This window comes from Pipra filicauda, unplaced genomic scaffold (assembly GCF_003945595.2).
Source record: "Pipra filicauda isolate LSUMZ 115617 unplaced genomic scaffold, ASM394559v2 scaffold337_size785800_pilon, whole genome shotgun sequence".
NCBI classification, from domain to species: Eukaryota; Metazoa; Chordata; class Aves; order Passeriformes; family Pipridae; genus Pipra; species Pipra filicauda.
The window spans coordinates 239143-260876 of NW_024104462.1; the positions used below are offsets into that span (position 1 = coordinate 239143).

Genomic DNA, 21734 nt, shown 5'->3' on the forward strand with positions numbered 1-21734 from the left:
GCCCCTTCAGCCTTTGCTTTTTCCACGTAAGTGTGATTTCAGGGTGGTTGGGCATGGGCATCTGCCTCTGCCCCCAGGCATGGGGCATCTCTGGGACTGCCTCCATCTCCTCGTGCTCCCGCTCAGGATCCTCAGCGAGCACATCCATTGCCAAGGGGTGCGGGCCTCGACCCTCTGCAGCTGCTGCTCCTGAAATCGAAACCTCCAGCTGTGACTTACTGCTTTAAATTTCTTTCCCCTGCAGACATCAAACCTTCCAATATTCTTCTGGACAGAAATGGGAATATTAAACTCTGTGACTTTGGCATTAGTGGACAGCTCGTGGACTCCATTGCCAAAACGCGGGATGCGGGGTGCCGGCCGTACATGGCGGTGAGTGGGATCAGCTGCTGTATCTGTGGGACCTGCAGGACCTCACCCCCTCCTGAGGCCTGGCTCGGCATGGCCCTGCCTGTCATCAGCCTGTTTTCCATGGGATTACCCCTTTCCCAGATGGAACCGAGCTCTGGATGGGGCGCTGCTGCTGGCAGTGTCAGCAGAGGTGTCCAGGCTGTGGCAAAGTGACCGCATTCCCATTTTTTGCTGGGTTCCTCTGCTGCTGCCAGGGCTGTGGTGCTGGAGTGGAGAGGAGCTCTGTGCCTTCCAGCAGCTCCAAAAAAACCCAGCACTCAGGGGGAGCAGTGCCGTTGGAGTGCAGGTCTGCAAGAAATCCATTTACTCTGGTAAGATTATGTCACAGGAGTTATTGCAGAGCAGAATTACAGTGATTATTGCAAACCTCTTTAATTCCAAAGTGTGCCAGAATTTAATTCCAGGGGAACGTGATTCTGGAGAGCGGCAGGAGTAGAGCAGCTGTGTGGAAATTGCTGGGGCTGAGTCGTGGCTCCTGAGAGTCTGTCCTGCTTGTTTGCTGCCCTCCCATCCCAGGGAGAAAAGCTGGGGTGGTGAATTTGGAAGCTCTCTGAGGCTTTTAAACACTTCTTCTGTGCTTCAGGCTGCTTTGAAAATGCATCTCTGCTCTCATGTGAGCTGAGGGTACCTTGTTCAGGGAGCTATGTGCCTGCTGCTGTCAATGTAACTTTGATTTCAGTGCCCGTATTTAACTTTTGTTACTTATTTATCTATGCTTTATTCTATATGCTGAAAAATACTGTCTTACAAACTCTCTTGATCTACCACCAAGGAGAAAAAAAAGAAAATATCTCTCTTTTAAGGTACAGTGCCCATCTGGCCCAGGTCACAGCTCTCAGATGGGTTTTATCTGATTGTGATGTCCAAGGCAAACCTGTCTGCCCTGACTGATCTGTGTAAGTGCAGAGTCTGGATTGCAGAGCATTTGACCTTTTTCTCTCACTGCCCTTCTAGCAGAGGTAGAAACTCATTGAGCTGAACAGGATAGTACAGGTGAGATCTGTTCTTGGAGACTGATGCTATGGTGCAGCAAAGTCTGTGCAAGCACCAGACCCACAAAATGTGGTGAAAGAGGGCAGTTTGTTAAATAAAGACCTTGTGAGGCTGGAGAGGGGCCAGAGCCATGTCTCTGCTCTCAACACTCTTGACGAGTGTGTGGAGCTCCTTGCAGGGAAGAGGCTGGGTTGGAGCTGCCCAGTTTGGTGTGTTGGTGAGGTGTGGGATGCTGAGGGCAGCAGCAAAGAGGGGTGGCCAGGAGGGGTGGGAGCCAGAGCAGTGTGAACTGTCTGACCCGAGGCTGCTTTTGCATCCCAGACTGCAGGAACTTGGACAGCATGGCTTTGTGGGGTTTGGGCTGTCACTGCCTTGCCCCTACACTCTGAGGTGTGTGTCATATCTGCAGATAGAGTTCTTGAAAAATTACTGTCACCTTTTCCCCTCCCGAGTTCAGTGAGTGATAATTTCAGGAATTAATGTTCTCCCCTTTTCTTAGAGCCACGGGTAGGTGGTTGGCTCTGCTCCGGCAGTTGGTGTGGTTATACCATGACAGTTCCCGGTGTGTCTGTCTGCTTCCTTTCCCTTGGGCTGTGAGTGGGTGAGTGCTTCTGTAGCCCCTTGGTTTTCCTTTCTGCCGTCTGTCTTTCCGTATGCACTCTGCTCTTTGTGCAGCTCCATCGCCAGCTCCAGACTTGAGTGGACTTTTAAATGAACAAAAGTGTTCCAGTTCAGTTTGTGTTTTTCAGACCTTGGCATGGCACAGGGTTTGTGGGACAGCCAGCAGCTGGCAAGCAGTGTGGGAGATGACTGGCCTCTTCCCTGCTGCTCTCTGGCCTCAGTGACTCCTTTCCAACTACATGAGCATTTCCATGTACTGGGAAGCCTGGGAAACAGGGAGATGTCCCCAGTGTGCAGGCACATTTGCCAGCTCTTTCTCCAAGCCAGGAGAGGCTGATGTCTGTAGGAATGCTGTGATCAAAGCTGGATATACCTGGGAAGGAGTCAAGCCACCACACTTCTCTCAAAAGGAAAATAGTATTTTTTTTAGTGTAAAATAGACCAAGAGCAGTAGCTGTGTTCAGCCGGGGAGGCTCTGTTAAGGGCTGCTGGATGCTTCTTCCTGATGAGAGTGTCTTGTTTTGCAACCCTATAACACTTGCAGTAATTCCTGCAGCACGAGCACTTGCCCCTTGAAAGAACCTGTAACACCGTGTTCACTGGGGCTGGTCCCCAGAGAGTGTTGGTAACAATAACACTGGATTTTGACCAGTCTGGCTGTGAGCAGCCTGAGGAGGCAGCAGGAGCCATGTCCAGCTGCCAAATAAGTGCCATGGGTTTGAACCAAAAGTGTTGGAGCTGTTCCCAGTGAGCAGCATCTTGGCCTTGGAGCTGCAGTGCTGGGGAGGTTGTTTTGTTTTTGGCTTTCAGTTCCTCTGCAATTGTTATGGTAAGCAAAGGCCTGTTGGTACCTTATGTTCTCTGACACAAAGGCAGGATTGAGTCCCCAGGCAGCCCGTGGCCCCTGGGGCAGCCCCTGGGCCATTCTGAGCCCTCTTCACCCAGATTTGCCCCATGCTGGTGCCAGCACTGGGGTTTTGCTCCAGGTGAGGTTGGGGTGAGGTTGCTCCTGGCCAGCCCTGTGTCCTCCCCATGTGCTGCTCCCTGTGATCCCTGCCTTGCCTCTGGCTGTGTGGGTGCTGCTGACGGGAGTGGGCTCTGTGTGCCACACTGACACTGGTGGCCTTTGTGACATTACTGCTTTTTGCCTTCCGAACACTCCAGTGAACCCAGTGTCTGTGTCAGAGAGGAGAGGGGGGAGACTGGAAGTGCTTGGTTTAAGCAGGGGTGGACCCAGCCAGCATGAGGACCGATGTCCTGCCCTGCCCCACTCCTTTGGGACCTCCAGGGGCAGAGTTTGATGGTGTCACCAGTGTCCTTGGTCACTCAGGTCCTTTTCCCAGGTCACCTGGGTGCCATTGCCCTGTGCTTTCCCCCCTTCCCAGGGGCTGCCCACTGTGCTCTCCGTGAGGGCGTGGGCAAGGGGATGTGCAGTGCACAGATACAGAGCAGCCCTCTTGGTGCCAGGGCATTACCCATGTCCCAGTGAACACAGTCTGTGTGTCCCTGCCTGTGCAGGAGCAGGAGCCTGTGCACAGCCCTGTCTGTGTTCAGGATGTTTTCCTGCTTCTCACTCTCCTCTGGAGAAGGTGGGCAGTCACTGCTGGCATTGGTGTCAAGGCCAGCTGGAGGCTGTGTCCCTGTGTTTGGGTGGCTTGGGCAGGGATCAGACTGTGCACAGAAAAAAAAATTACCCAAGGAAGGTGACAGTGACAGCTCTGTCCCCTCTCGCCCTGTGCTCATGGAAGGGAAGGCTGTAGGGATGCAGGAGTTCTCTGGATCCTTTTCCCAACTGGAGCCACAGCAAGAGCCTGTTTCAGCTTTGCGTTCCTGACCCAATGCCCAGGTTTCATCGGGCTCAGTCAGTCATTTTTCTGCACAGGCAGACTGTGGGTTTGAATTCATGCAACTAAAATCCTCTTGGATGTTCCTAAATATTACTGTATGTTGGACATTTTTTTCCTCTTTCCTCTGAAACTTGGAACCCAGCCATAATTTTTTATGACTGAGAAAACAGATCTGGGAGGAGACTGGGAGACATGTGGCCCCGCCCCTCTGCGAGCAGGGCGGGCTGGATCCAGGCTTTCCTGCCTGTGGCATAGGGAATGCTGGGGAGATGCCTGAGCTGTGAGCGCAACTGTCCCCACTGCCGTCACCGTGTGCTGCCGCTGTCACCCGCGTGCCTTCAGCTCAGAACGTGGCCTCTGCTCACTCATCCACTGGCAGAAATCTGGTTTGCTCTCTGTGAGACTTCTCCTTTCCAGATGTGGCCCCTGCCATCACATGGTGCAGAGCCCATGCTGAGCAGCCCTGCTGCAGTGCTGAGCTTGGGTCTGTGCCTCGGCATTTCACACTCATCCCGCAGGATGGGATTTCCCTCCTTGCCTGTTGGGATGCTCGGCTGCACAGGCAGTTTGTATCGACCTGGGGAAGCCTGACAGTAGCCACCTGTGTAAGCTGACTGCTTGCCCAGCAGTACTGTGGGCAGGACATGAGGTTTGTGGAGAACAGTGCTAAAAGTGGGGGAAAAAAGTGCTAAAAGTGGGGGAAAAAAACACGTTTTGGCCACTAGGATTTAAGTGGGAAGTGCCTGAAAGTCAGATCTGGGAGATAGTTGCCCTCGGGAGGCATGGGATGTTCAGCTGGAAGCAGCTCCTGGCTGCTGCAGGTTTGCTCTGCCTGGGTGGCTGTGCTGGGGTGGCCCAGGGTGGCCCCACAGCCCTGATCAGCTCCCAGAAGGCTGGTTGGAGGCCACAGGCAGCAGAACGGGACTGTCAGGGCAGCAGAGATACCAAGAGGAATGGGCAAGGAACCTTAGGGCAGGGTCAGGTATGGGGAGAAGGAATGAAGGGCTGTGCAGGTTCCAGATGTGCAAGTGTGTATGCAGGTCCTCCCACCCTCCTGGAGCCCGTTTGGCCCTCAGCAGTGGAGCAGGCAGGACACAGGGCCATGGCAGGAGCAGGGCACAGCACCTGCTTTGGGACTAGGGACTCCAGTGTTCATGGAATGCAAAAGCTCCTGTTTCCCATAATATGGGAAGGATTGGAGTCAGGACTGGATCTGGGGGTGAGGGTTGTGCTTTTCAGGATCAGCCTTTCACAGGTGATGAGGCCAGAAAGAGAGGCATTGGAATGCAGCAGGGGAAGTCTCCTGATCCTGCACCCAGACTGGTTGAACAGAAGAGATCTTTAAGAAACCAGATTATGAGGCTCACACTGTGATGACTGCAGCCTGGCCTTGCCACACGATGACTCACCTTTGCTGATGGCCATCTGCATGTTACGTTTGATTTCTGGTTAGGAGGCAGTGACTTCATCTGTAGACACCTTCTTGGTTCCCTTTCTCTGCTGCATCACAGAATCCTCTAGGATGAGAAGTAGTTCCTTTGCTGTGCTTCCTTCTGGACTCCTTTCAGTGTGTGTTTGGAGCTGGCCTGTTGGTTAGGATTTATGGCTGTGGAAAAATAACTGGGCAGTTCAGTGTTTGGTTCAGTAACGACTTCAAGGACCTGCAGAGCATCCCTACCAAAACTTTGGGCCCTTGGTGAGGTTCTGTGAGAAAGTTCCTTGATGGGCCTGAAACACCTGACAGCCCTTTAACACAGCCCTTGGCAGCAGCAGTGGGGATGGTGTTGATGTGTCAAGCCCTGGGGTGCTGGACGTTGGCCTTCCAAAATAATGCCAGACAGTGAAGATCTCCAAAGTCTTGCATTAAAGGTGCCTCTTCAGCTTCTGGAGAATTTGCCACCATGAGGTTGTCCTAGTCATAAATTTTGCTCCTAATACTATTTAGTACGAGTAAGTCCTGTATTAGTGGCTGGCTGTGGGCTCTGGTTTCTGCTCTGTTTGCAGAGTTAAGGAGCCCTGTCTTTGCCACACCCCTTTCCCCAGCAGGTACTTTCTGAGGGATGCAGTCACCTCTTGTGCTTTTCTTTGAGGAGATAGATTAGGGACTGAGCATCTTATTTCCCTTAAGGCAGATTGGCCTGTGTTTAATGGCTGGGCTATAACCCCCTCATATTTTCAACATCCTTTTACAAATGTAGACCCTGAAACTGTGCAAACTCCGTGTTTGTCTCACCTGTGGTGTCTGTAACAAGAGCAGCAGCTCCCAGAGCATCGCCCCAGCCACACACCCGAAGTCTTGATGCTCCTTCAGGATTTCCTGCACTCCTGTTCTGCCCTAGGGGCCTCTGTCACCCCAGAGTGCTGCCTTTTCTGCCTACTCCAGTGAGTCAGCAGCCAGCCAGAGCCCAGCTTACCGAACACTCCAGTCACACATAAGGGCTCTCTCTCCAGGAGCCCTTATGTACCATGCTAGCAATAGTTTTTGTAATAGGCATAATTTAGCAACACTAATTTTATATTTTCATGGATGTTATTAGCAGTAGGCTAAGGAAGGCCACCTTTGAGGTCCCACTATAAATCTTTCCCACTCAACACATAACAGTTGCACTCTGAACTCTTATCAGTGAAGCATTTACTGATGCAAATTATTGATGCTTGAGTTAGTTGGGGTCCAGACCATGCCCTGCACTAGTCCAGCTTTATTACAGGCACATTTACCTTTTCTAACAAGACAAATAAGGTCATTGCACAGTTTCAGGGTCTACATTTGTAAAAACACAACGGGGCCTGTTTACCTTCAATAATGTTCCAACCTTTCTGTGCCTAGTAAGTGTCCCCTGTCCACCAGTCCATCACTTTGCTGCTGTTGAGATCGACGAATTCAGGCAGGGTTAGGAAAGCCAGCTGGGAGGGGATGGTGATCCCATGCGAACTGGCATCTCCGCCTGGAAAATGCTGCTGGAGAAGCTTTTCAATGAAACATTCTCTCACAGTAAATATGTAAAAGAAATAGGAGGGGAGGAAAGGCCATTCTCTAGAAATATGATCTCTGCTGATAATCTCTGGTCAGTCACAAGCTTTGTGGCTGGCCTGGGTGAGGGGGAGGGACAGGAACTCAGAGAACAGAGGGGATTTTGGAAGGAACATCTGAATTCAGCATCCAAGGAGGGACGAATGCTTTGGCTGAAGTATTTTTTGACAATACTACTCTGCTCTCCTGTAGGTGCAGAAGTGATGCACACAGAGCTCGGGTCACTGCTGCTGTCTTGGTGAGGGGGACTCAGGAGCTGGGGGCAGTGGCAGATCCAGCCAGCAGAGGCAGAAGAACTTGTGTTCTCCACTGCCCTGGCAGCTCTTCCCTCATCACACCATGTGTCCTTTGTTCTACTGTGTCACTCCCTGGCCAAGGAGCTGGGTCTCCTCCTGTGACCAGGGCAGGCTGTGGCACAGGATCCTGTGTGACCCCTGGAGCAACTGGCACTGCCATACAGAGAGAGAACACAGTGTCATAGGTTTGTCCTTGGTCACCTGGTGCTGGAGAGGAGAGTATGACCTTAGAAAAGATTTTTACCCAGCACAGTGACTGTGATGCCTCAGTTGCTCCTGTGAATGACTCACATCTCTGCTCTTTGGCAATGAGGTCACCCGTGAGGTCCTAGGTGCCCAGGAGGGGATCTCAAAGCTTATTAGGATCCACATGAAATTACCTCACCTCTAGCAGCCAGCAGAAGATTTTGGTGTCACCAATTGGGGCTGTTCAGCTTGGAAAAAAGCAGGTTGTGTGGAGACCTCATGTTATGACCCACCCCAGAAGGAGAGGGTAACCCAGGTTCTTGTTAATAAATCCCTTGGTGTGGATAAGAGTGAATGATCAGTGTTTGTAAATATATATATGTAGGATTTATTTTAGAATGGTTTTGTTTCAAAGGAAAACAGGTATGCAGCTGTTTTGGTTGTTATCATCTATAGTAATACAGCAATATTAAATCATAAAAATAACACTTAAGGAAATGTGTAAGGAAAGGAAGAGAAAGGATAAACAGGGAAAGATATATATAGTAATCACCTGCTGGATCCAGCAGTGAAACTTGGTAGTTGCAGCTTCCATGTCTGTTGGTTGAAGTGGTGGTCTTGCTCTGTTGGGGGTGGGGGAAGCATTGCCCCCCCCCAAACTCTAAGATTTCATGAGTAATTATACACTACAGGCTCAGGTGGGAATGCCTTGTACCTCCCCTGGGTTGGGGAGTTTTACAGTGGATGGTGTCATGGGACATGTCAGGAGTCTCTGACACCTTCTAAGACCTTAACGCTTCGTATTACATTAGCATCAGTTATGGTCCATCATGGTCTAAAATCTGAGATGAATAGCCCAGGGTAGGTGTGAAATGTCTTCAATACTCCCTGAGGGGTTTTCACAGCAGAGTCATCATGTAAGGGAGGACATTGGCATGGTAAGAAGGATTATCCCACCTTGCAGAATTTGCTTTTTATCAACCTCTTCCCTTATCTGGAAATCCAGTTTGTAGCTTCAGGTGTGCACACCCTTCTGCACCCAGGACAGCTGGGCAATGGCACCCACTTATCTCATCTGAAGGTCTTTTCACAGTAGGCATATTCAGAGAGGGGTGGACTTTGCCCGATGAGCAGCTGTTTCTTTGCAGTTTGACAAAAGTCTTTTGGTGATCATTAACCATTTCAATCTCTGACACCTCAGAGCACCTTCCAGGATCTGAAGGGGCCTACAAGGAAGCTGAAGGGGGCCTGTTCACTGGAGTGACAGGGCAAGAGGGAGTGGCTTCAAACTGACAGAGAGCAGGTTTGGATTAGATATTAGGAAGAAATTCTTCCCTGTGAGGGTGAGAGGCCCTGGCACAGGTTGACCAGAGAAGCTGTGGCTGCCCCATCCCTGGGAGTGTCCAAGGCCAGGTTGGACAGGACTTGGAGAACCTGGTCTAGTGGAAGGTGTCCCTGCCCATGGCAGAGGTTTGGAACAAGCTGGTCTTTAAGGTCCCTTCCAACCAAAACCGTTCTGTGATCTTCTGGGAGATGGAGGGCTGGTGTGAGCATCTCCTGGCGAGGTGAGCGCTCAGGCTCTTATTCAGCCTTGCAGAGTCTGAACTGCCAGCCCAGCCCAGCAGGGCAGTCAGGGAGGGGGCTCACAGGAGTAAAAACATTTTGAGGTCTCAGTGAGGAGGTGAGGGGAGATGTGGGGGGACAGCCCTGAAGGAAGAACAACTTGCTTTTCGCTGTACGAATATTCTCGAGAAATACAGCAATGTGAAAAGTGAGTGACAATGTTCTCCTTACTGAACAGAAGAACTTCCCAAACCAGTTATTGATGGTCCAAAGGATGGTTCCCATTGCTCCTGCAGCACCCTGGACTTCATTTTACACATGTTTCAGTGTGAGAAGTTAGTCTTCATGGCAGGCTGGCAGCTTCCATTTCACATCTCTCTCTTCCTGGGTTGGAGCAGAGGGAGAGTTTGTATCATGTAGAATTTTTCTGCTTTTTGTATTGCAAAAATACAGCACTTTCTGGTCATTCTTTGCTCCTGGTAACCTTTTACTTCCTTTTAGTTTAGGGATGCATTGACCTAAGTAGAAAAGAAGTTTGTTGTGTACTTTTTATTGCTGTGGAGGCAGTTTTGAATTTGTGGTGCATGTGGGATAAAATTCCCTGATTACATAACCAGTGAAAACCCAGATCTGAGCTTCAAGAATTGGGTTTTCTAAGAAATGCAACTTTACTCTTTAGCTACATGAAGCAGCTCAGGAGTACAGGGAGTCCTGTGTGCATCTGTCCTTGTGTCTCAGCCCAAGCTGCAGGTGTTTGTGTAGCTGGGTCTTGGAGAAGAGGGAGGATAACCTGAACCACGTGTGTTCGCTTACCTGGGGTTTGGAGGGCAGTGAGGATCTGTGCTGCTCATTGCTCATTTTTCAGTCAAAATGCTGGTGCCCAGGTGAACACTGAACCAGAGAGAAGTCCCATGGCAGCCTGTACCCTTCTCTGATGCATCCATACTCTGCCCCTTCACCCCATCAGCACAGTCCAGAGGTGGGTCTTCACCTCAGCCATTTCCTTTCCTGCAGGACACCTGGCCTGAGCCAGGCTTTTTGTGCAGCCCTCACTCCAGGTCCCCAGAGTTCACATGGTGACTCTTCCTTAGTTGGTGTTAGTTGCTCCCATGTCATCTACTTCCTGCTTCCCATTTAGATGGGATTTACTTTGGTCTATCCTGCTTTCCCTCTAACTGTGCCACCATGGTCTAGGGCCATGTCCCCAGTGCTCTGCTTAGTGGAAGTAGAAGGCTGCCCCTCAGTGGTGCCTGAGACAACCAGCTCTGTCTCACCAGTGCCACCTGTCCCACCAGTCCCTTTGAGCAGTTGGGCCCTGCCCAGAATGGTTGTTTTCTGTGCAGTCCCCTCCTTCACTGTGCTATGTGGAGAGTGAGTCCTTCGTCTGCAGCTTGGAACTGCTCTACTGTGGATCTGTGCCGTGGATCTGTGGTGTGGGGGGTCACAGCACTGGCAGGGCCAGCATCCCCATAATGTGGTGTGGCCCTGTGCTGGCTGGTCCCTGGTGGCAGCCTCTAGACATGGTGATGTGTCCCCAGCAGCACTCAGGGCAGGGCCACCCGCCGCCATTCCCACACACCAGTGTCTGTCACATGGGGTATGGGACTAAAGAGACAGTCCTTGGTCACAGGGAGGTCCTTGTTTTCCTGCAAGGTGACTCTGATTTGCTTGGTGGTAAGGTACCTGCCAGCTGTGGAATCCATCTTCTATTGCCAAAATGCTTATGGGCAGTGGCCATGAGCCCAGAGAGGTGCTTCACATGGTGGGGACAGTGGTTCATAGTGTCCTGCAGCACAGGGAGCATTGACAGAACCATAGAACCCATAGGTTTGGATTTCAAAGATTACCTGGTCCAGCCCTGCTGCTCACTAGACCAGACTACTCCAAGCCTAATCTGACCTGGCCTTGAACAATTCCAGGGATGAGGCAGCCACAGCTTCTCTGGGCAACCTGTGCCAGAGTCTCAACACCTTCATTGTAAATAATTTCTTCCTTAAATCTAACCTGAATCTACTCTCCTTCAGTGTAAAACCATCACCCTTGTCCTGTCACTGCAGGCCCTGGTAACAAGTCTTTTTGTCTTTCTTATAAGCCCCCTTTATATATTGAAAGGCCAGAGTAAGGTCTCCCCAGAGCCTTCTGTCCTCCAGGCTGAACACCCTCAGCTCTCTCAGCGTGTTCCATAGCACAGGGGCTCCAGCCCTTGGATCATTTTTTGCCCTTCTCTGGACTCACTCCAGCAGCTCCATGTCCCTCCTGTCCTGGGGACTCCGGGGCTAGAGGCAGCTCTGCAGGTGGGGTCTCACCTGAGGGGGCAGAGCAAGAAGGAGTGGGACAATCCCCTGCCTTGGCCAGCTGGCCACAGTGTTGTGCCTGAGGGACAGGGAAGGGATAGCTCCGTGTGTCTCACACCCACTGTTGCTGCTGGAGCCAGGAAGGCAGGAGGAGCCCCTGGTGCCTGGCAGGAGGGGTTGGAGGTGAGAGCTCTGCTCCGAGGGAAGCCAGGGTGTTACAGGGCTGCAGGCACAGCAGAGCAGTTCTGGGAGAGCCCTTGGGCTGGTGGAGCCTGGCTGTTCTGGGCCCTGAATTCCAGGAATGCTGGAGGGGCTGTGTGGGATCATAGGCAAAGAAGGCTGCTGGGGGTTGCAGGTCCATCACCCTGCCTGTGGCATTGAAACAGAGCGGGGTGGACACAGCATCACTCGTGATGACAGTCCCTGGAAGCTGCTTTTCAGCCTGTGACGGGACAGGGAAGTGCCTACCAGGCCACGTCCAGTGCTGGTCAATTATTGATGCCATGTTCTTCTATCCAGCTCCCTACCGCTGGCATCTTCTGTTTGGTTTCTCTTTGACCTTTTGGGCTGTTCACAGAAACACATTGCTGAGAGCATTTTGACTTTTTTTTGTACCCATGAGGTGATGTTATTCTGTGTGTTACCTCAGAGGACAGCTTTGATTTGTAAGTCTGAGCTCCTCTTGTCCTTCCTGAGCCAGAGTACAACCCAGTGCTCACCCATGGGCTACTCCCTGAGATATTTTGCTTCTTACTGAGATATCCAGTGACCTCCTGAAACATCTAAATATATCTGCATGCTGAGTGTTTGCTGCTTATCAAACCATCCTCCCCTCAAATAAGCAGAGACTGGGAATGCACATTTTCCATTCAGATCCTCCCACAGAGTTGTAGAGAAGTTGTCATTGCATTTCTGTTCCCTGTATTTAAAGCAATGGATGCTCTGTTAGCTCTTGATCCCTTCCCAGCTGTCTGGCATTCTGTTGTACCCAGTATGAGAAGTCTGGACTCCTGAGGGAAGGCTGGAGTTGGCTGTGAGGAGGCAGCAGCACGGGGGTACCTGCAGTGCAGACATGATAGGTTTTGACTGAGCTACAAGACGAGCATATGAAGGGCTGATGGTTGTTTTAAGAGAACTGAATTTTAGTGATTTTATTATTTTGCCCTCCCACCAGAAGTATTGGAACATCCATCCAAGTCATGAGAGGAATAACTAATGGATGAGCTTAAGCTGAATGGAAACCACAACCAAAGAAAAAACCAGCAAAGGGCAGAGCTTGGAGGGTGGGATGGGCAGGATGTTCTGGGTATGGCCTTGGAAGCCAGCCTGGTTCAAAGCAGATACTGTAACTGAAAGTGAGTATGACAAAACATATCACTGGCCCTGGGAAGGTGATATCCCAGGTACTGAAGAGCAGTGGACACAGGGAGGCTGTAGGAGAAGCCACCTGCAGAACCACTGCAGCTTGGCAGAACCTTCTCTGGGGCTGTGGGCGTGCATGGCCTGGGCAAGTTTCCTTGGAGAAGGTGCTGGTAGCTGAGGGAAAGGGAGAGGTCTGGCAGCAGTCACAGCAGGGGCAGCCACATGTGGGTGGTGGGCTGCAAAGAGGATTGCTGGCAGCACGGCAGAGCAGTCAGGAATGCCATGAGGCATTCCCATGGGATCTGGGAGGTGCCTGCTCATGTGGTGAGTTGACAGTAAGTTGTCTGCTCACTGGAGTGTGGAGGTTGCACTGAAGGACTTGGTTCATTGCATGGCACTCTTCAGCTGCATCTGCCATGACATTGTAGTAAAATGTAGCTTACAAAGTAGCCGGGGCTTTCAGAGTCCTGTACCTCATAATTTAGAATTTATTGCAACTTGGGTATCTTTATTATTGTTGTAGCCAAAACTGAATGAGACCCTGTTTCTTTTGATGTTTTAATTATTATATTTTTTACTAAAGAAGGCAGACTGATGTTTCTCATAAGTTAACATGCAAGGCATAAAGAGTTTTTTTTTGCTGTTATCCTCTCTGGATAACTTGCTTTTTAGGTGCAAACCTCCCATGTCTGGCTAAATATTGTTTTCTATTGAAGATATTTTGGATATCTGAAGACCTTGTAATATCATAGTTGCCTTCAAGGGATGACCAAACCTTGTAAAGAGGAGCTGTTCTTAAAATGCACTGTTTTTATTACCTGTTGAGATTCGGCAGTCAGCAGCCAGCTGGGGAGAAGAGTTCGGTAGATGCTGCTAAGCCTCGGGATGGTGGATGAGATGTTGATTCCAAGCCTTATGATCCCTCGGGAACAACTTGGCTGTGAAAACAGAGACTTCCTGTTAAAGAAATCCCAGAGTTGGACAAAACTAAATAAATAGACAGTCACCATTATTCAAGGTGCTTGTGCAAAAGGAAAAGAAAACAACCAAAAGATTAGACTGTGATAAATGGCCATTTCCCATCACCTCTTCCACTACACCTCCATAAAGTCAGTGTTTTAAGCGATTCCTTAAGACTTTTCTCTGCTGGGGTTGAAGGTCTGCCCTGGCCAAAAGTTTGCCTCTGGAGCTGTGCCAGTCTCTGCCTTGGTGGGACAGACTCAGAGTTTCTGATAAGTTTGCAGATGCTTCTCGTTGCTTCCTGCATGGCACAGTGCTTGACTGAATCTTCTTCCCGTTTCAGCCGGAAAGGATAGATCCCAGCGCCTCCAGGCAAGGCTACGACGTCCGCTCAGATGTCTGGAGCTTGGGGATTACATTGGTAAGTGGGGATTTGACCCCTTTCCTGGTGGGGAGCCTTGGTGCCCTTTGCAGTGGGATGGTATCACACATGGGAAGCCCAGCCCAGCTCCAAGCCCAGCCCAACATGTTTGCATGTTGTGATTGAAATGGGCACTTCCTGGCTCAGGAACAATCTAAATCCCATCCAGGCAGATGGTTCTCCTGAACCCCTGCAGATACCTTTGGCTGCAGCTGTATTTTGCAGAGAGCAAGATGTGAGCAGGGAAGAGGTGTTGGATTGTAAATGAATTTTGTGTTCAAAGTCTGAGCTGAGGAGGGATGGTGAGTGTGGTGGTGCAGGGCAGAACACCCAGCCTGTGGGAATAAGCCTCTGACAGCCCTGGCAGCTGCTGTACTTCGGCTGCACAGAGACTTTGTTTAATCCTGGATTCTGGTATTCTGATTCCTCACTGGCTTAACCACAGCACTGCAAGATGCACACACTGATGCAGTGAGAAACTTTTACCTTCTCCAGGTGGTGAAGCGGAAGAGAAAGCAGAAGCAATAACTTATGGACTAGTAGCTTCTGTCTTCCCCACTGATGTTTTAAAATGCTCATTTCCATTGTCCTGTGAGGAGCAGGGAGTTGGACTTGGTGATCCATGTGAGTCCTCTCCAGCTTAATATATCCTATGATTGTATGATTCTCATTATCCATTTTCTCTGGTAGTTGTTAGGATGCTTGGAGGATTTTACTCTCCTACACTGGTTTGTTGTACAGTCAGTGGCAGATGTGGAGGCATGGCCTGACCAGGCTAAATCTGGCCGTGCTCCTCACACAGGCAGCATTTACTGCTGGGTGAAACCTTCCCTCCTCTTAGAACCATACAGGGAACAGGATGAAGAATCTCATCTCAGCCTTCCTTTTGAGGGGTTCAGTGTCCTTGCAGACATTCTGTTGCCCTGACTGAACTTACCTCACGTAAACCTGCCTGGTGCTGTTGCTGTCTCCCTGCAGTACGAGCTGGCCACGGGGCGGTTCCCTTACCCCAAGTGGAACAGTGTGTTTGACCAGTTGACACAAGTAGTGAAAGGAGACCCACCACAGCTGAGCAACTCAGAGGAAAGGGAGTTCTCCCCCAGTTTCATCAACTTCGTCAACTTGTGGTAAGTGTGTCCTGCTGAAAGCACTTGGGCTTGTTTTGTCACTGCTGGGTATTTGACAAGGGTCATGTGCCCAGCACCTCCTGGCTTTTTTTCATGTTCCTGCACCAGCATGAGGGTAAGGACCTCTCACATTTCAGTGGTTTGTAGGTGATGGGGGACTTTTCCAGGTGGCAGCTGAAGGGCAGACATTGGAAACTGCTCCTCAGGGAAGGGGTGAGGAGAAAACCTCTGAGTGGCTGTGCTAGGGAGAGGCATGGTAAGACCCATGGTAGGAGGTTTGTGTGAGCAGATAGGGGCCTAGCCTGTGCATTCTGTTCCTTGTTGTCACAGAGCCTTGGGACAGACCTGCTGTTTGCCCTTTCTTCTGCAGTTTGAAGCCAGAGACACTGGGCAGCGTTGTCCCGTGATCGGGCAAAGAGGATCTGTACTGTCCTGCCTTTGCCTGGCAAGGCTGGGAGCCTTCCTGCCCACTTCTTGGGCTGGGCTCAGCACAGTGACTGCCAGGACCTGTGGCTGTGGCTTGCTGGGTTGTTGGTTTCATGCCTTGTGTGAATTGAATGTTGAGATCAAGACTGGAGATGGTTTTCTGCAGGCAGGGCCTCTGCAGCCCTGTGTGGAGGATCTGTGGTGCTGCTAAGGGGAGCCTGGGGAGTCTCCCCACCTGCCAGAGCTGTGGGGTCCTGCTTAGGGTAAGGGCTGATTGGGAATTTTCTGGTGAAGCATTTTTCTATCTAAATGAGAAAGGTGGTCAATATAATTTTGTTAACCAAAGCACAGGTGAGATCCATCAGTGTGACCTGCATTTGTCTTCTGGGACCTTCTGCCTTGAGCAGACCAGATGATGGACATCCCCAGCACAGGGGTGGCCACCTCAAAGCTCTGTGACACAGGAAGGCTCAGCACTAGACAATTTCAACTTTCAAGAGGTTTTGTTTCAGAACTTTCCATCCTCTTGGGTTTGGATTGTAGTCTAGTTCTGAATTACAAATTTTTAAGGAGGCCAGCCCCCTGTGAGGAAGGCCTCGTTATTGTTTTGGGGATGCAGAAAATCAAGCATCAAGATGGTTTGTGGCTCAGAAGTTTCTATTTTTCAGTCAAAACTGAAACTGCAACTGTAGCATTTGCTTAGAAAGGTCAGAATTGCTTTCCTTGTGTACAAAACAAGCACTGGTGTGTTTCCACATAGTTCTCCATGGAGATGCCATATCATCAGACTTTGCAAAGCCAGGAACTTGCTGTGGTGCCCTGTGAGTTTGGCTCCAAATCATCCAGCAGAGGAGCCTGTGCACCATCTCCATTAAACAGCCATGTCTTTGGATGCAGAACCATGGAATGGTTTGGGTTGGAAGGGGCCTTAAAGGCCACCCCATTCCAAGCGCCTGCCATGGACAGGGACACCTCCCACTAGCCCAGGCTGCTCCAAGCCCCGTCCAACCTGGCCTTGGACACTTCCAGGGATGGGGCAGCCACAGGTTCCCTGGGCAACCTGTGCCAGGGCTCTACCAGCCTCACAGCCAAGAATTTCTTCCTAATAAACTAATAAAACTACTATCCCCCTTGTCCTGTCACTTCCTGCCCTTGTAAAAAGTCCCTCTCCAGCCTTGCTGTAGGTCTCCTTTAGACCCTGGAGGGGGGCTCTATGGTCTCCTCAGAGCCTTCTGTTCTCTAGGCTTATCAGGTCAGTTTGTATTTCCACCCCCTTTCCCCTTCCTTGGGGCCACTACTCCGGATCAGACACAGCACACAGAGCCCAGGGCAGATTTCAGCCTGATTCTGGGTTTGTTTAACCTGGTTTTGTAAATAATCTGACTTCTGCCTGGAGTATTTATGGGGTCTTCATAGCAACACTGCAATAAATATTTCTCGTAATAACCTTTAGTTCGGTGCGAACAGTGATCTGTGGGGTTACTAAGCTGGCAGGTCAGGTTCCCAAAAGCTGTGTGGTGGGTGATGGCATAAACATCCCACAGATGTGCATCTAAGAGTCTTCTGGGTTTGTGCATTCAAAAGTCAGGAAAAATGTCAAAAGAGAGTCCTGCAGTATCACTGCTAGGATAGATCAGTGAGGAAAGGATATTGTCATAGAATCATGGAATCACAGAATGGATTTGGTTGGAAGAGATCTTAAAGCTCACCCGGTTTCACTGCCTGCCACAGGCAGAGGCACCTTCCACTGGACCAGGTTGCTCCAAGCCCCGTCCAACCTCGGCTTGAACACTCCCAAGGATGGGGCTTCTCTGGGCAAGAAACATTTATTGAACATTTCAGTGTTAAAGAGTTCCTGATATTTCTTTCAGCACTGTGAATGCCTAGGTGGAACATTTTTCCCCTTCAACCCAACTTCCTGAATTAGAGGCTTATCTGGAGTCCCACTCCTGGAACTGCTTCCTACAGCAGTTCAATTTTCTGCTCTGAAGTCTCCAGTCTGTGCTTGGCTTCAGCAGCTATGGAGCCCTGAGCTCCTGAGGATCAGGATCCTTGGAACTAGAGTTCCTGTGCAGTAGTGTGTGGCTCCTGGTGCTGCCAGTGGCCACCCCAGGCAAGCAGCTTCACATTGAGCTGGGAAAGGAATGAGGGATTTCTCAGAGTGCTTTAGGAAAGGGGGTGTGGACATTTCAGAGCAAAGCTCAGTCTGTGAGCTCAAGTTTTGCTTTGTTGCCTTACAGGTGTTGCAGGAGCAGATTGGAGCCCCCAGAGAGCCTTGATGGGGTCAGGCAGGGAATTGCTCTGGGGTGGCAGAAGCCTGGAGAGGGCTGTGTGGGACCAGTCACCGGGTTTGTGCCCCCTCTGCCCCACAGGCTCTGTTGGCAGGGCAGTGCTGGTGACCCTCAGCTGCTCCATGGGGTGGAGGCCACACTGTGGTGGTGCTGGAGATGGAGAAAGGCCCAGCCAGAGCTCCTGGGGATGGAAATGCAGCTGTTGGGAATTCGAGTGACTCCCTTTGTTTGGGAAAGGTGCCATATCCACCCATTCTCTTCTCAGTGGTGCAGCTCTGGCTCCTGGGGCAGGGGCTGTGGTGTCAGTGTCGCCCAGTCCATCCCCTCTCTCCACCATGTCCCCTGGGACAGGGCTTTGGTGGCCTTTGGTGCCACTCGCTGGCCCCTGCCCACACAGCTGGGATGGCTGTGAGGGAGGGAGGCAGCTCCTGTGGTCACTCACAGTGCAAGGATGGATTTTCCAGGAAACCACAGGCAGTGAGTCCCCCTGGACAGCAGTGGGCTCAGCATCATGTCCTGTAAAAATCTGTATTTGATGTCTGTAACATTTTCCCCCATCCCACCTTCTCCTAATTCTCTTTCTGCTTTCTTTAGCCTTACAAAGGACGAGTCCAAAAGGCCAAAGTACAAAGAGCTTCTGGTGAGTACACAGTGTATCTGAGCTGGGGTGGTTCTGCAGTCACACAGCGGGGCTGGGACACACGTCCCCTCCTCAGGCCATCCTGGCAGGGTGTTCAGCTCCAGGGCTGGAGGAGGAGCACCACCTCCATGCCACTACCATGGGTGTCTGTCCAGCAAGGCGAGAGATCAGCAGGGGAAGGTGCCCTGTGGCATCAGATCAGGGTCCCTGCAGGGCTGTGAAAGGGGTTTGCTTGGTGTCCCGGCCCAGGGCCACCCTGACATTACAAACCAGCTGCTCTGAGCTGGGTCTGGCCAGTGCGGCCTCCTGGGCAGAGCTGAGAGTCAGGGTTCAGGAGAGCAGGGCTTGGGTTTGACTTCCACAAGCCACTCCCTGTCTCTCCTATCAGCTCCTGACACTCTAGAGTCCTGTCCTACCTCCATTAACCTCCCACATTAAAGACAGATTCCCACTGTGGAAAAGCCACAGACCAAGCTGTGTCCTGTGGCCACCACTAAGCCCTGTGTTCTTGCACCAGGCAAAATCACCTGCTCAGCTTTTATCTGGGGAGCCAGCATGTGGCAGGAGGGTGACTTGTAACCTTGTTTTTTATCTGATTTCAGAAACATCCCTTCATCCTGATGTATGAGGAACGCACAGTGGATGTTGCATGCTACGTTTGTAAAATCCTGGATCAAATGCCAGCAACTCCCAGCTCTCCAATGTACGTGGATTGATATTGCTGCTACATCAAACTCTAGAAAAAGGGCTGAGGGAAACAAGCTGTAAAGAATTTTCATCACATATTGCAGTGTTTTTAATGCTCGCCCAGACACCATGTGCAATAATATTGGTGTTATTTCCATCCTGTCTGTATACTGTTGTCACATATAAAGTGCATCCCTGTAATACCTGATCACACAGTGTTAGTGTTGGTCACAGAGAGACCTCATCTTGCTCTTTTGTGGACATATTCATGAAATGTGGAAATAAGTACATTTATTTGTTGACCGTGATTGGATAGCACCTAAAATTAATTTCTAGACTCAAAACTTGGAGAACTTCTCAGCAGCTACTGGAAAGATTTTTCTCTCAAACTCTTCCAATTGTTGTTTCAAGTAATAATAAAAAGCAAACAAACAAAAGTTAGGCGTTGTCTGTCTGAACATTAAGAGACTTTGCCTGGCGGGAGAAGAACTTGCTTAACCAACGAGATGCTTTGCCTTCTGGAGCTGGGAAGGCAAAGGAGAATTTTATTCTTCACAAAGTGCAATAGATTTACTGCTATGAAATTCTGTTGCTTTACAGTCGCAGTGTACTTTCTGGGGACAGTGTGCTCAGCTGAACTTCCTGTTAAAGAGAGATCATGTTAAATATAGTGAATATGTCTTTACCAAAAATATGTTGCATTGAAAGAGGCTAACATTAAACTATTGAGATGGGACATAATGTATTCTTCCTCCTTTTACCAAGCCAGCCACTCTTCACTCTTAACTAGATGTCCTGTAAATTGTTACCTGGTAAGATAAGACCTTTGACCTGAAGAATTATTAAACTACTTGATTGAATTTAACCTGCTTGTGACCTGGTTTATAGTGCTCACCACCCTCTGGCTTTGCTTTGCCTTTGCCCAGTGCTGTCCACAGAGGCTGCAGCTGCTTTAGTGTGCTGTGAGTTCTGGCCACTGTCGTGTTCCTTCTGTCCCCAGCCCTGGTGCTCTTGCCTTTTCACTGGCCCAGCCCTCCCAGCCCAGTGTCCCTCCTGAGTCCAAACCTCAGCTCTTCTGTCTCGCCACTGCCGGCAGGATGGACGGGTGTCCTGGGCTGCCGCGGGCTCTGTGCCCATCACACTCTGCTGACCTTGCTGGAGACTGTTCACCACCTTCTGGATACTGAACCTCTTTTGTGACCCTCCATAACTCCTGTTGCTGCACCCTGGAATGAACCTCCCTGAGACTGGTGGGTGCAGAAGGAGATGAGGGAGTGTCTAATGCCTTGAGGATTCTTAACTGGCCCAGCAAGGCCGGGCAAGCTGTCATCTTCTGGCCCATTCCTAAGTGAAGCAGCACATCAGGCTTTATTCTGTTGGTTTTAATTGACGTATTTTTCAAAGATTAATCTTTCCTGAAAACTTCTCCAAACATTGCAGTTTTCAGGTTGAGTAGCACACCAGGGATAAAATGGAAGCTACAAGGGTCTCTGCTTTCCATTTTGGGCTGGTTTAGGCACTTGGTAGGACTTCACCAGTGTTGGAGCAACCTCTTGTGAGAGCTCTGCAGCCAACCTGGACCCAGGCTGCCATGGGAGTGAGGGCACTGTGGTGCTGGCAGGACCCCAAGGAAGGGCTTCAAACCAAAGCTACCGAGTGCAAACCAGGCTGGTGCGGGAGCACCGAAGACCAGCCCATCCCAGCTGGGAAAGGAGAGCCAGGCCATGCTCCTGGGACAGCTGGTGTTCCTGCACCACGGAGGTGACATCTCGCAGCACCGCACGTCTCCCACTGGCACCGAGGCCGGTGTGAGCCCTGGGGATCCCTTAGTCCTGACCTTCCTGGACTCTGTTCCTCTTGGGCTGCTCCTCAGGCGAGGCAGTCACCAAAGTCTTCCCAAAACAGACAAGGCAGAGCTTTCTGGAGTAACTGGTCATTCCTGGCAGCTCTGGTGCATCCCACGGAAGGATCAGTTGAACCCGTACATGGAGTGCGTGAAGTGATTCTGCCCTCAACCCAGAGCCTTTCTCAGGTAACTCCCCATGGAGCTGTGATTCCTCTTTCCAGCCTTCAGCACCCTCTAATGGGACCATGGACCCTCTGTGTCCCATGGGGCAAGGGCAGCCACACGTGCACAGGCTCTGTCTGCCTCCACTGTGCATCTCCCCAGTGACAGGGAGCCCAGAAACCTTTCAGAAGGCCAGCACACCCAGAACACAAGCACCTGCCTTGCTCTTGCCTGCCCCTTTTGGGAGGGCTGGGCCCATGCTCTGGTGCTGACCCGTCTCAAGCAGCAGGACCAGTTTGCTGGGAATGGAAAGGAAAAGCTCTGATCTGCCAGTGACAGTCAGGGCTGAGGTGCTGTGGCCTGGGTGACCATACAGGACAGGTTTAGCCTATTCAACATAGATTAATACCAATTATTAAGGGTGCACAATTGATTGCAATGTATCTTTGTTAAAAAAAAAAAAAAAAAAAAGAAAAAAGGTGTATAGTGTTCAGAAGCTGTGAAAATAGTGTAAGAACTGTACATTGTGAATTCTGGTTATTTTTTCTTGTACCATAGAAATGTATAAAA

The 21734-nt window shown here is 50.6% G+C and overlaps 1 protein-coding gene across 3 annotated transcripts in view; it reads left to right on the forward strand.

Annotated features, from left to right (window-relative positions):
- The window catches only part of MAP2K4 (mitogen-activated protein kinase kinase 4), a 94436-nt gene extending 74415 nt beyond the window's left edge, over positions 1–20021 (forward strand). For all 3 annotated transcript variants that reach the window (XM_039384053.1, XM_039384054.1, XM_027724355.2), the window contains 5 exons: positions 245–372; positions 13908–13985; positions 14964–15112; positions 18424–18469; positions 19072–20021. In XM_039384053.1, the coding sequence (XP_039239987.1) occupies positions 245–372; positions 13908–13985; positions 14964–15112; positions 18424–18469; positions 19072–19185 (515 nt within the window). In that variant the 3' untranslated portion in view covers positions 19186–20021. The remainder of the gene's footprint in view (positions 1–244; positions 373–13907; positions 13986–14963; positions 15113–18423; positions 18470–19071) is intronic.
- The last annotated feature ends 1713 nt before the right edge of the window (positions 20022–21734 follow it).